Genomic DNA, 15117 nt, shown 5'->3' on the forward strand with positions numbered 1-15117 from the left:
TATGTGGATCCTGAGAAACTTAACAGAAGTCCATGGGGGAGGGGAAGTAAAATAAAAGAGGTTAGAGAGAGAGAGAGCCAAAGCATAAGAGACTCTTAAAAACTGAGAACAAACTGAGGGTTGATGGGAGGTGGGAGGGAGGGGAGGGTAGGTGATGGTCATTGAAGAGGGCATCTTTTGGGATGAGCACTGGGTGTTGTATGGAAACCAATTTGACAATAAATTTCATATATTAAAAAAAAATAAAGTGTTTTGTAGAATCTAGGATTGTATTTTGACCATGTTAATGTTTTGAGACGCCTGTTAGGTGTCTGTAAGTGGAGATCTCAAATGGGCAGCTAGATATATGAATCTGGAGTACAGAGAAGAAGGGCCAAGGCTGTGTTGATACATATATCACACTTAAAGTCTAAACAGCCTGTGGTTGTGTAGCAAGTAAAATACAGAGAAGAGGTTCAAAGACTTAAGCCCTTAGGCAAACTAATTTCATTTAGAGATCTGGATGAAGGTGAGCATTTGCAAAGGAGATACTGAAGGAAGACCAGTGGGGAAGGAGGAAAACCAGGGGCGAGTGGTGTCTGTAGGAGGCAAAAAAGGATGAAAAATGTGTCTGGGAGGAGAAAATGATCAGCAGTGTCAAATTCTGTGCCAATAGGTCAAATAAGATGAGGGCTAAGAATTGATAATTGGATTTGGCAATATGGAGATCACTGGTGGCCTTGATACATACGATTTCTGTGGAGTGGTAGGGATGAAAGCACGATCGCACTGGGTTCAAGAAAGAATTGGAGAGGGAAATGAGTGAAGATAGTTTTTTTTGCTTTTTTTTTTTTTTAACAGGCTTTTCTATAAATCAAGGAAATGAGGGGATGGGAGTATGTTGTCAGGTGAGAATTTTTATTTAAGATGGGAGATACTAAAGTGTTTATGATATAGATGAAATGATCCAGTAGAGAAAGAAAAATTGATGCAGGGATGAGGGGGGGAAGTTTGCATAATTCTCGATTGGGTAAGAATGGATTAATAATCATGTCTTTATAGTAACTCAAGACATAGGTTCTATTGTCATTCTAATTACTTTGCTGGTATTTAAGTATTTTATGCTACCTTCCTAGTTAAAACGTGTTCTAAATGTGGGAGCTGTGCTAAATGAACATACAATTAAGTTGAGGCTAGTTATTCATGAAAGTGTAGCTAGACTTGTTTCCTTTTTATTATTAGCTTTAAGTTGAAATTGTCAATAGACTGGGAAATGAAATTTTTGAGTCTAAGTTACAAATATATTGATTTGGAAAAGATTCCCAGGTTACCTTAGGTTTTAAAATGGATATTTGAAAATAGTTTTGGCTTTGGTGTGGATGTTTCTGTTATATAGTGACTTTGTAGTTATTTTTATGCATATATAATGCAATTTCCATTTTGTTAATATGAAAACTTTAAATATATTCAAGTTTATCTTATTATATGGCTTCCAGAAGTAATGATTTTCCTTTCCAGAAGTGTCTTTTTTTAAGTTTATTTGTTCATTTTTGAGAGAGAGAGAGAGAGAGATAAAGAGTGCAAGTGGGAGAGGGGCAAAGAGAAGGAGAGAGAGAATCCCAAGCAGACTCCTCATGGCCAGTGCAGAGCCCAGTGTGAGACTTGATCTCATGAACCGTGAGATCATGACCTGAGCTGAAATCAAGAGTTGGATGCTTAACTAACTGCATCACCCAGGCACCCAAAGTAGTTTTTTTTTTTTTTTTTTGAGGTAGAAAAGCAGCAACAAATATTTTGTTGTTTATGTAGAGACACAAAATCATCTTTGTTAAGAACGTGCTTATCTAGTAATTAGAAAACTTAAAATTTTTAGATCTCTACTTTTAAGTCTATTAAAAAAAATTCTTTTTTTTTCCTTAAGGTTTATTTTTAAGTATTCTCTACACCCAAAATGGGGCTAGAACTTACAACCCTGAGATTAAGAGTTGCATGCTCTACCGACTGAGCCAGCCAGGTGTCCCTAAAAAAAGTTATTTAACTTTTATAAAATTTAGCTCTCTGGGGCCAGCTTTTCTTAGATTTTGTCTTCATAGGCATAAATTCTGTAAGGGGAGGGGCGCCTGGGTGGCGCAGTCGGTTAAGTGTCCGACTTCAGCCAGGTCACGATCTCGCGGTCCGTGAGTTCGAGCCCCGCGTCAGGCTCTGGGCTGATGGCTCGGAGCCTGGAGCCTGTTTCCGATTCTGTGTCTCCCTCTCTCTCTGCCCCTCCCCCGTTCATGCTCTGTCTCTCTCTGTCCCAAAAATAAATAAAAAACGTTGAAAAAAAATTAAAAAAAAAAAAGAAAAAAAAAATAAATTCTGTAAGGGGAGCCTTAAAAACAAACAACCCAACTCAGAACGTGAGTTTTAACAGATTACTTTTAACAGATTGCTCATTTGTATATTGATGTAGATTAAATAGAATGATGTTGTTAAAGAATAAATATCGACCCATAAACCAACTGTTGATCAATCTTAATGATTTTAATCTATATGACATATAGGCAGGCACAGTTGGAAGATTCAGAAGAATTTAATTTGATTTAAAAATATCCTTTGATTGAATTTAGGATCGCCTTACTTATCTTGAGGTGCAGGAAACAGTGTGTTGCTCAAAGATATATACTGAAATGATCTCATGGACTAGGAGTTCCAAAAGCCTTCCTACCATGACTGCAAGACACCTTGATGCCAAAATTGTTGTTTATCTTGCAGTACGCAGGAATATCTCAGGAACCCTTAGAATGGAGCTGTACAGTTATGCATCACTTAAGAAACCTCATATTGGAGGAGCACTTGGGTGGCTCAGTCGGTTAAGCTTCCAACTTCAGCTCAGGTCATGATCTTGCGGTTTTGTGCGTTCGAGCCCCGCATCGGGCTCTGTGCGGACAGGTCGGAGCCTGGAGCCTGCTTCGGATTCTGTTTCTCCTTCTCTCTCTGCCCCTCCCCCATATGTGCTCTGTCTCTATCAAAAATAAATAAAAATGTAAAAAAAAAAATAAACCTCATGTTGGATAGAAAAGTATAGTCAGATAATTGGAGAGGTTACTTACACAAGTAAGGGGGCTTACTTACACGATTAAGCAGATACTGTGGATATTGAAGCACTCTTCATGTATTTAAACTAGAGTTTGATTTGTGACTAGTTAACCTAGTAGGAGTAGTATGGAGTAAAGGATACTTTCACTTTTCATGGTGCCCCCTTTTTTATTGTTTGACTTTTTTACACTGTGTGCATGTATTACTTTTAACACAAAAGTGAGTTTAGTAATTTTAAAAAGCTGAGGAACATTTATATAGAAGACCAGTTTACATACTGTGAGGCATACCTGTTGAGCTCCACCAGTGTATCATGAGACAATGAATCTTCATAAATCATGTAGTTCTGTTTAAGTTACTGGAGATGTATAAATTGTTTATTTCTAGTCCTTGTTTATTTTAAGTGGTAGGTTATTTATGGCAGTATCTCAGGTCCTGTATACTTTAGCGGTCAGACAATCTAGATGTGGAACATTGTGGTCAGTTTGTTCTTATTTGACTTGGATAATTTTAATACCTTTTATTAGTTCATAGTATTGTTTACTTAATACTTGTAAGATTCCATTTTTAAAAATAAAATATTCTGAATAATGACTTTTGAACCTGGATGTTTTTTGAGATATAATCATTTAAATTAAAAAAAATTTTTTTTTTGATGTTTATTTCTTTTTGAGAGAGAGAAAGAGCACGTTCATGCACAAGTGGGAGAGGGCCAGAGAGAGAGAGAGAGAGAGAGAGAGAGAGGGAGAGAGAGAGAGAGAGAATCCCAAACAGGACTCAAACTCATGATCTGTGAGATCATGACCTGAGCTGAAATCCACTTAATTGACCTAGCCGCCCAGGTGCCCCTCATCTAATATTTTTTTATGAAGCAGGAATCTTGGGGACCTTTGAGCAATGCCTATGAGAATAAAAGAATAAAAGACGAGGTGCAGCGAAGTAAAATGCAGAGTAGCAATGTGAGGCCGCTGCTTCTGGGAACTGTTTAGAACCAGTTGTTCATGTTAATCCCATATGCTCCCAAGTGTTTTTAAATTTAGTTTCTGGCTTTCTAGATCATAGCTTTAGTAGATCTTATTGACTTTTCTTATTGCTGCAGGAGATTATTTTATCTGGTCCAATCTTCTCATTCCATCTAGTCCAATCTTTTTATTTTGTATTTTTGCTGCTATTAAATAGAACTAGGCTATGAGAACCTGATTTTGTTGAGTCCGAGTGTTTTTTTATTGTTCTCCATATCCTCTTTGATGAAAAGCCTCTCATAGAATATGTGGTAGGCTCTTGGCATTCACACTTTATGCTATTCACCTATAACCTTTGAAGGTCTCAGAATGAATAAGTGAAAGTCCACGTCGTGTAGTAATTGGCAATTTTCCTCACATAGGAATTTTAATTATACCCACACTGCAAGGCTGGCTGTGTGCGAAACTGTGAATGACCATGGAGAGTACCCTTGCATCCTCATTTGTTGCAGCTCTGTGGGGGATACAGAAATTCTAGAAGGTTAGGAGGTGGACTGGTGTGTAGGAACAAGGACAGAAGCAGAAGTACCCTGTGTTATAAGAAGGATCAGTTTTTAGAGACATGTTTTTAGTCTAATGAGAAATGATAGCTGTTACAGTATAAATTTGTGTTTGTCTTCATGAGGTTACATTGGGAACCAGAGTGATCTGGAAAAGCGAACAGGGATGACTTTGCATTAAGGTTTTAAGAGCCTTGAAAGACTGATTGGAACATACTTTTATGATGTATATTCAAATATCTGTGGAGCTCACATTTTCTTTTTTTAAATTTTGAATGTTTATTAATTTTGGAGAGCACAAGCAGGGGAGGGGCAGAGAGGGAGGGAGACAGAGAATCCGAAGTGGGTTCCAGGCTCCAGGCTGCCAGTGCAGAGCCTGACACCGGGCTTGAACCCATGTGAGACCATGATCTGAGCCAAAGTCAGCCACTTAACCGACTCAGCCACCCAGGCACCCCTGTAGAGCTCACATTTTCATTGCTCTTCTATAGGCACAAATGAAAAGCACCTTAGCTGTTCTCTTAGTGAAGCCTCTTTTATTGTGAATGATCCCTTAATGAAACCTTGCTTCCACATGTATGTGTAATCATGGATTCTATTAGCAAGAGAAGGGTGTAGGAGTAGAGGATCATTAATGAGATGTGATGATTGTTACCATGGCTCTCTTACTTACCATGTGTCTGGGCCAGGATAAAGGAAAGTACTAGAAATTCTTTTCTTTGGCTATGATCTTGGTCCTTTTATGAAGTAGAGTTTCTCAGGATATGGGTTAAGGGGATGGTACACTTAATGATTTTTTTTAAACACTCCGCAGTGTATTCTCTATTCAAGTTAATAAGATTCTTCCTCTCTTTTTACAACTGTTTTGTCTTCTAGCAGACTTTTAAGCCCTCAACTTGAAAATCTGAAATTATGAAGTCTGAGTTCTATAAAGCATACTTACGTCAGTTAAGTATGCTTTATCTAATTTAAGATTTAGTCTAATTATCTAATTAGATATCTAATTATCTAATTATCTAATTAGTCTAATTATCTAATTTAAGATTTAGTCTAATCATGTTTTCAAAACCACCCACCTTCCCTACAGTCTTATAGGATATATGGTATTCTTCCAGTTTTTAGGGTCGTTGATTTTCCTACACCATGAAAACATTCCCTTCTTCCTTAAAATATGTAAAGTTCTCTTACGGTGGTTAAGAATGGGTTCTGGAGCTCTACTGCCTACCTTTTAAGTCCTGATGTGGCCACTTACTATTTGTGTGACTTAGAGTAACTATCTTAACCTTTCTGCTTTAATTTCTTCATCTGTAAAAGAAAAATAGTAATTCCTACCTCATAGGGTTGGTGTGAGGATTCAGTGAATTGCTGTCTTGCCTTACGTGGATGAGTGACACATAGTAAGCTTTGAGTAAATGTTAGTTATTATCATTATCTTAGTTACTCTCTTCCTTCTCCTCTTCCTCATTCCCCGATACCTCCTTGGTTACTAAGCTATGTCACTTTTTCTTTTTACAGTGTAGGTCATTCATATCTCATTTCCCACTGGCATTGAGACCTTTCTAGACCATGACATTACTACCACAGGCCAAATTTTTGAGAGAGAGTCATTTAACACTTCCTGTCTCTGATCTTATATTTTTCAGTTCTAGACTAGTAACAGTTTCGTATTGTCACTGCACTGCTCCAGAGTGTACAGCAGTTTTTCAGTAACTTGTTTTATCAAGCCCAGACTCCTTTGTCTGTCTGTGCCTTCAAACTACTTCTTGTTCCACTCAGGCCAGTCTCCTATTTTCTCACCTACGTCATACACTTGGGGCATTTGCGCATGTTCTTCCTTCAACTTTGATGCTCTTCCTTTGTGCCTTTACTTCTCTACTCTTACTATTATTTCTATCGTATCTGTACTTCAAGAATCCCATGTTTCTAAGACAACTTTCTGGCTTTTAAGAACTGTGGTTGAGTAGGAACAGGATTGATGAAACTGGGAGAGATTCACACTGGAAAGACAGACTGAGAAATTGGAGTATGGAATGAAGGTCAGGGCCTTTAAATTGAAGAATGGCAAATAGGAATTAAAGTCTGAAAAGCTGATCTAAGATGTATCAATTTAAAGAATAAGGGTTGGGACGTGGAGGGATAGGATATGAGTGACAACTGAGAGCAATGCAGTATTGAAAATTTGAGATATTATTCTGGTTTGAGACAGACCAGGACAGATGCTGGTGGATCAAATGGTTTTTAAGGTCCACCTGACTAGGGAAGATAACATATTTCTGAATTGACAAGGGGGAGCCAGTAATGTTAAGATCAGGAACAGCTGTCAGGAATCTGAAGTAGTTTGTACTGGGGTGTTTGGCACTGGAGGATTGGGGACCGAATTGGAAACAACTGAGCCCCTGGTTAGGCTAGAATATCAAGATCAGCAAAACTGAATGTGCTGAGCCGTAGAACAACTTACATTTCTTCTGGCTAAGATTAGAACCGGGTTGTGGAGAATATTGCTATACTAAAGCAACTTGATAGGCTCTCTTGCCAGAAGTATACGGATAGAGTGACTACCATTAACCCAACCAATAAAACCTTCAGTGATTTCAGTGTGCTTGGTGTAGGTACCATATTACTTAACTCCTGATTAAGCACACTACTATCCTATATTGCTGTGATTGACTTATGTGAATCTCTTTTTCTCTATTCATATCTTAAGCTAGATCAGATGATGACCCTGTTTAAAACAGCTCTATTGTGGTAGGTTAACCTGCAGCTACATATCTTTAAAGTGTACAATTGGATACATTTGAAATATGTATACACCTATGAAACCATCACAGTGAGGATAATGAACATATTCATCATCCTCAAGTTTCCTTGTGCCCTTTTGTGATTCATCCCTTCTGTACCTCTCTGCCTCTCCTTTCCAGTCACATCCATTGACTTATTCTTTGTTGCTACAGGTTAGTTTTTATTTTTTAGTGTAATGATACAGTATGAACTCTTTGTTGTGTTCTCTATTTTTTTTTTTTTTAACCATCTTTTTAAGTATAATTATTTCTGGGTGTATCAATAGTTCCTTTCTGTTGCTGGAGAGTTTTCCATTATATGACTATATCTCCATTTTTTTGTGTTTTTGTTTTTAATGTTTATTTATTTTTGAGAGAGAGAGAATGAGAGCAGGGTAGGGGCAGAAGGAGAAGGAGACACAGAATCTGAAGCAGGCTCCAGGCTCTGAACTGTCAGCACAGAGCCCAACATGGGGCTCAGACTCAAAAACCGCGAGTTCATGACCTGAGCCAAAGTTGGACGCTTAACCGACTGAGCCACCCAGGCACCTCTTTACTTCCATTTGTTTATCCATTCATCTTTTGAGGAATTAGGTTTCCAGTTTTTTACTGTTGCAAATAAAGCTGGGATGAGCATTTGTGCACAAATCTTTGTGGTAATAATACTTTCATTTTTCTTAGGAGTGGAAAGCTGGGTCATATGGTAGGAGTATATTTAACTTTTTAAGGAATTGCCAAACTGTTTTCGAAAGTGGTTGTAACATTTTACATTTCCAGTATACGTTTCCACTTTACATTTTGAGTATAGCTCGAATTTCACTTCTGCATCCTTAACATACTTGATATGGTCACGTTTTTTGGTTTCAGTTATTCTACTGGCTGTTTAGTGGTAGCTTTTTGTAGTTTTAATTTGCCTTTCCATAGTGACTGAATGATGTTGAGCATTCTTTTGTGTGCTTATTTGCCATCCTGGTATATTCACTAGATTCTATATACAGTGACGGATCCACTCATCCATCAATGGACATTTGGGCCTTTCCGTACTTTGGCTATGGATGTGTCTCTTCGAAACAGCACACCTGTATCCCTTGTATAAATACCTAGTAGTGCAATTGCTGGATCATAGGGTAGCTCTATTTTTAATTTTTCTGAGGAATCTCCATACTGTTTTCCAGAGTGGCTTCACCAGCTTGCATTGCCACCAACAATGCAAAAGAGATCCTCTTTCTCCGCATCCTCGCCAACATCTCTTGTTGACTGAGTTGTTAATGTTAGCCATTCTGACAGGTGTAAGGTGATATCTCATTGTGGTTTTGATTTGTATTTCCCTGATGATGAGTGATGTGGAGCATTTTTTCTTGTGTTAGTTGGCCATCTGGATGTCTTCCTTTGAGTAGTGTGTATTCATGTCTTTTGCCCATTTCTTCACTGGATTATTTGTTTTTTGGGTGTTGAGTTTGATAAGTTCTTTATAGATTTTGGATACTAACTCTTTATCTGGTATGTCGTTTGCAAGTGTCTTCTCCCATTCTGTCAGTTGCCTTTGAGTTTTGCTGATTGTTTCCTTCGCTGTGCAGAAGCTTTTTATTTTGATGAGGTCCCAATAGTTCATTTTTGCTTTTGTTTCCCTTGCCTCTGGAGACATGTTGAGTAAAAAGTTGCTGTGGCCAAGATCAAAGAGGTTTTTGCCTGCTTTCTCCTTGAGGATGTTGATGGCTTCCTGTCTTACATTGGGGTCTTTCATCCACATTGAGTTTATTTTTGTGTATGGTGTATAAAGGTAGTCCAGGTTCATTTTTCTGAGTGTTGCTGTCCAGTTTTCCCAGCACCACTTGCTGAAGAGACTTTCTTGATTCCATTGGATATTCTTTCCTGCTTTGTCAAAGATTAGTTGACCACACATTTGTGGGTCCATTTCTGGGGTTTCTGTTCTGTTCCATTGATCTGAGTGTCTGTTCTTTGTGTCAGGGTCACAATCTCTTGGTTGGAGTTTGAGCCCTGAATTGGGCTCTGCGCAGACACTGCAGAGCCTGCTTGAGATTCTTTATTTCCCTCTCTCTTTGCCCCTCCCCTACTCTCTCTCCCTCTCTCTCAAAAATAAACATTTAAAAAAAAAGTGTATGAAAGTATGGAAGGAAATATTCTTCCTAATATTTGAAAACTTATCTAATCAGCAGAGAAGTCATTCATGTCAGGCATGTGTTTTCATTGTTCCACACTTGTCAGTTGCAGCCATTGCTTAGCTATGGACATAAGAATTCAGTCCATCAATAGATGAATGGATAAAGAAGATGTGAGATACACACACACACACACACACACACACACACACACAGAGGAATATTACTCAGCCATAAAAAAGAATGAGAGCTTGCCATTTGCAACAGCATAGATTGATTTAGAGGGTATCAAGTGAAGTAAGTCAGAGAAAGACAAATACAGTATTTCACTCCAATGTAAAATTTATTTTTTTATTTAAAAAAAAATTTTTTTTAACGTTTATTTATTTTTGAGACAGAGAGAGACAGAGCATGAACGGGGGAGGGCCAGAGAGAGAGGGAGACACAGAATCGGAAGCAGGCTCCAGGCTCTGAGCCATAAACCCAGAGTCCGATGCGGGGCTCGAACTCACGGACTGCGAGATCGTGACCTGAGCTGAAGTCGGACGCTTAACCGACTGAGCCACCCAGGCGCCCCTCCAATGTAAAATTTAAAAAATAAAACGAACAAAGGAATAAAGAGACAAACAAAAAACCAACCTATTAAATACAGAGAACAAACTAGTAGTGGCCAGAGGGGAGGTCTGTGAGGTTGATGGGTGAAATAGGTAAAAAGGATTAAGAGTATATACTTCTTGATGAACACAGAGAAATGAATAGAATTGTTGAATCATATCTTATATACCTGAAATTAATATATCCCTGTATGTTATGATATAAGAAACCATAGGAGACTCTTTTTTTTTTTTTTAGGAGACTTTTTTTTTTTTAATTTTATTTTTTTTTTTTAAGATTCACACCCAAATTAGTTAGCATATAGTGCAACAATGATTTCAGGAGTAGATTCCTTAGTGCCTCTTACCCATTTAGCCCATCCCCTCTCCCACCACCCCTCCAATAACCCTCAGTTTGTTCTCCATATTTATGAGTCTCTTCTGTTTTGTCCCCCTCCCTGTTTTTATATGATTTTTGTTTCCCTTCCCTTATGTTCATCTGTTTTGTCTCTTAAAGTCCTCCTATGAGTGAAGTCATAGGATTTTTGTCTTTCTCTGACTAATTTCACTTAGCATAATACCCTCCAGTTCCATCCATGTAGTTGCAAATGGCAGGATTTCCTTCTTTTTGATTGCCAAGTAATGCTCCATTGTATATATATACCACATCTTCTTTATCCATTCATCCATCAATAGACATTTGGGCTCTTTCCATACTTTGGCTATAGTTGATAGTGCTGCTCTAAACATGGGGGTGCACGTGTCCCTTTGAAACAGCACACCTGTATCCCTTGGATAAATGCCTAGTAGTGCAATTGCTGGGTCGTAGGGTGGTTCTATTTTTAGTTTTTTGAGGAACCTCCATACTGTTTTCCAGAGTGGCTGCACCAGCTTGCATTCCCAAGGAGACTCTTAACTATAGAGAATAACAGGTTGCTGGAGGGGTGGTGGGTGGGGGCTGGGGTAAATGGGTGATGGTTGTTAAGGAGGGCACTTGTGATGAGCACTGGGTGTTGTATGTAAGTGATGAATCACTGAATTGTACTCCTGAAACCAATATTACACTATATGTTAATTACTAGAATTTCATAAAAATTTGAGAAAAAAGTTTAAAAAATAAAAAGATATTTAAAAAAGATGAGTTATTATTATAGGATATTTGATTTATTTAGATTTAACTTGCTCTTGGTCTTACTATTATGTAATAGTCTGCTAATGGTATTGAAGAGGAATGTATAAATTCTATTAGTATTACATTAGCAACTTCAAGTAAGCCTTGAATATCTAAATTTAATTGTCCTGTAGACCAAAAATGTTACAAAAGACTTTTTAAAATTTAAAATTGGAACATAAAGCAATTATGTGTTTTCTGTTGTCTTCTAGAGTTTGCATCATTAGCTATATTGCTTTTATTTTTACACTCACCTCTGTTATGTTTACCATAGTTTTATTTCTTTCAAAAGGTTTTTTTTGTTTCAGAACATCTTGATTTTGAATCTGATGATTAAATTTAAAAATATTTTGTTTTTTAGCCACGCAGGATATACATACTGTGGGTCTTGTGCTGCTCATGCTTACAAACAAGTGGATCCATCCATTACGTAAGTAATACATGGTTTTGTTTAAATGGGAGAAGGTTGGGAATTATATCATAACTGCTCTGTCATGAAGTAATTTGCTTTTGCGTGCTTATTGTCATATACTCGATTTCATTAGGAATTTGACTTTTTATTTAATACCTTCTATAGATTATGAGAAGCTTTTGTATTGTTTTTCATTTCTGAACATTTAGTCTTGACTTTTCCTTTTGTTGGTAAATGTTTAGTTGTGGAACTGTTAGAAGGTTAAATATTTTGGTTTTTAAAGTTTTCTTTCAAAACCCAGGAGATGAACATCTTTAAGAAGAATGCAGAGCACTTTGTTTTGTGTTAATCATTTTGTAATTAAAAATTCTTTATTGTACTTATGGTTAATGAAAGAAAATAATATTTCATTGACAAGATGAAGTAGCTGAATTATTTTAGAATCTGATAGTGAACTTAATGTGGCGTTTGAAGCATGTTAGCTCTTAGTAATTTGGTGGGAGCTCTGAAATTAGCTTTAAAATTTTTTTCTGGCAAATTGAGACTTATAAAGTGATACACTATTCTCTAAAATAAGAAATTTGTGAAGTTTGAAAAGCTTCTGCTAGAAATAGTCACCCAAATTACTTAATTTACTGACCAGCATTTTATTTAAATAGTTAATTCACAAATGTGAACTAGTATCAGGCTCCAGTCTGTATGCTAGTTATACAGACACTCTACACATAGGTAAAGTCAGTTATCTTCCCTGTGTCAAATGTTGATTGCTAGGTTCGAGTTGTGCTAGTGGAGGTGGAGTGTAATCATTCCAAGGAAGTAACTCACAGCAGCCATGAGTTTAAAAAGGAAGCCTCACCCCACAGCCTACTCCTTTGCCTTTGAGCAATTTGTTCAAAAGAGATGCTCTTTTTTGTTCTTATGTAGTGTGCTCTGCTCATTGTATCATACCTTTGTTGGAAATTATTTTTAGTAAGTTTTTCATAATAAATAAAATAATGTTGCCAAATTGATGAAGTTTTGGTTAGCCTTCATTTATGTTTTGAGGAGTGTTTTAGCAAGTATTTAATACCTATTTAATGTACAATTTTAACTAATGTATTTCATATGTAAGAGCAAAAATAGATTGGAAAGACTTTCAGAAGCTTCCTTCATTTGATCCTGGGTCTGTATTTCAGTGATAATCAAACGTAGTTTATATGATAGCCTTTCCCAAACCTTTTTCTTTCTTTCTTTCTTTCTTTTATATATATATATATATATATATATATATATATATATATATATTTATTTATTTAATGTTTTTTATTTACTTTTAAGACAGAGAGAGACAGAGCATGAGTGGGGGTGGGGCACAGAGAGGGAGACAAGAATTTGAAGTAGGCTCCAGGCTCTGAGCTATGAGCACAGAGCCTGAAGTGGGGCTCTAACTCAGGAACTGTGAGATCACGACCTGAGCCGACGTTGGAGACCTGAGCCAATGTTGGACGCTTAACCAACTGAGCTACCCAAGCGCCCCTCCCAAACCTTTTTCTATTTGATAATGTTATGTAGAGAGATATAGAATCTATATTGGTAGAAGCAGAAAGCATGTATTAAATAAGTGGATAGAAAGTGAGAATGGGAGGAAAAAGAGGAAAAGGAAGAAAGCCAAGGACTAAGATGATGATGATAAAGTGAGTGAGTAAAGAGAGGCAAATGATGCATGATGATGTGATCAGCCTATTTTTGTAATTAGTATATAATAATTGAATTTTGAATAAATCTAAAGGTCCTAATATTAAAAACAATTCACAGTCATAGCTGTATTCTCTTGAAGGTGGCTGTCCTTGAGATTGGCAGTGTTTCAAAGTTCTTTGAGAAAATAGAGAAAGAACATTCTTCTGGGAACTATGAAAAGTATAGAGAAGAAATAACAGTCCAAGAGAGATTAAATTCTATACCACTAGCTTCCATTCTTACCTTCCATACTAATTCATTCCCTACATGTCAACTACGGTCATCTTTTGTACTATCTTGTACTTTGAATGCATCTTTTACCTTTGCATCATTTCATTAACATCTTACATAGAACATTTAGATGATATTTGTTTTTTTTTAATGTTTATTTTTGAGAAAGAAAGAGAGAGAGAGAGAGACAGATAGGGAGGGAATGCGAATGGGGGAGGGGAAGAGAGAGAGGGACACAGAATCCGAAGCAGGCTTCAGGCTCTGAGCTGTCAGCCCAGAGCCCAACATGGGGCTTGAAGTCACAAACTGTGAGGTCCTGACAAGCCGAATTCGGTTGCTTAACGGACTGAATCACCCAGGCACCCCTAGAAGATATTTGTTAATTGAGTTATGCCAATCTTTTGAATGTTGACATTTCATTAGAAAGTGCCAAAAAAACACATTTGTTGATATTACCACAAATTTCATCAGAAATATCTTTAATTATTGGGAAGCTGTTAATTTCATAGTCGTAGAAGTTTTGCAGAAGTCTAATTTTCACTGGAAAACTTCAGGTATATCTTGGGTAATGTTTTCTTTGAAGTGGCAGGCCAATTTTGTTCATTTTCTAGGAAATTTCTGCTAAGTACCTAAATTGGAATAGCCATAATTTGTCTACAGTCATTTTTTGAAGTAAAAATTGTGTTCCATGAAAAAAAGGTCTAGGTTTGGATTACACTCAAAAATCACACAAATGTTTTCCCTGAGACATAATTCTATATATATCAAAAGTGCTTTATGCATTTCAATCACTACAAATTTAAACATTTGTCATACAAAATATTTTTATAAAATTTTACTCAGAGTTCAAGATTTATTGGAAGTAAGTGATACTGGCCTTAAAAAAACAAGCAAAAAGCCTTGGTGTGGGTGGAGATAACGGATGTATGACTAGTAGTGCGTTCTGATTCCATTATCTTGATCACAGTTCTGATGTGCCAATGGTTTAATTTACCCAGCCGCATTTTTGTACCATAAATGCAGATGGCAACATAGTGGGAAAGGTAGGTTCCTCATTATTACTAAAACGGTATTGATTTTGTGGACTTCTTGGAAGGGTCTTGAGGAATCTACAGTCCACAATTCAAGAAATGCTGTGATACCAGGATGATTGGATTTAGATTATGGGAAAGGTGTTGGGGAAGGCATTTGATTTTGGGGAAGGAAATGATTTTGAAGCCAAGCAGAAGGAACAGTAGCATGTGTGAAGGCTTTCGCCTAGATGGAGTTGTTCCAGTCATCAAAGAACCGCAAGACCAGTATCATAGACTATTGTGATCAAGGGGTGGGGGTGGGGAAAGTAATGCAAGACGGGGCTAGTTCACTGAGACTTTAGAACCCATTTTAAGGATTTTAGATCTTATCCTCCAATTATATGAAAAATCACTGAAAGACTTTAAAAAATTTTTTTAGCATTTATTTATTTTTGAGAGAGAGAGAACAAGTGGGGGAAGGGCAGAGAGAGAGGGAGGGAGGGAG

The 15117-nt window shown here is 37.1% G+C and overlaps 1 protein-coding gene across 5 annotated transcripts in view; it reads left to right on the forward strand.

Annotated features, from left to right (window-relative positions):
* The window catches only part of MEMO1 (mediator of cell motility 1), a 131202-nt gene that overhangs the window by 65048 nt on the left and 51037 nt on the right, over positions 1-15117 (forward strand). For all 5 annotated transcript variants that reach the window (XR_007462430.1, XM_049652342.1, XM_049652341.1 and 2 more), the window contains one exon: positions 11602-11670. Coding sequence is in view for 4 of the 5 variants with exons in the window: in XM_049652342.1 (XP_049508299.1) it covers positions 11602-11670 (69 nt within the window). In the remaining variant the exon portion in view is untranslated. The remainder of the gene's footprint in view (positions 1-11601; positions 11671-15117) is intronic.

The sequence above is a fragment of the Panthera uncia genome, assembly GCF_023721935.1.
Source record: "Panthera uncia isolate 11264 chromosome A3 unlocalized genomic scaffold, Puncia_PCG_1.0 HiC_scaffold_12, whole genome shotgun sequence".
Classification (NCBI taxonomy): domain Eukaryota; kingdom Metazoa; phylum Chordata; class Mammalia; order Carnivora; family Felidae; genus Panthera; species Panthera uncia.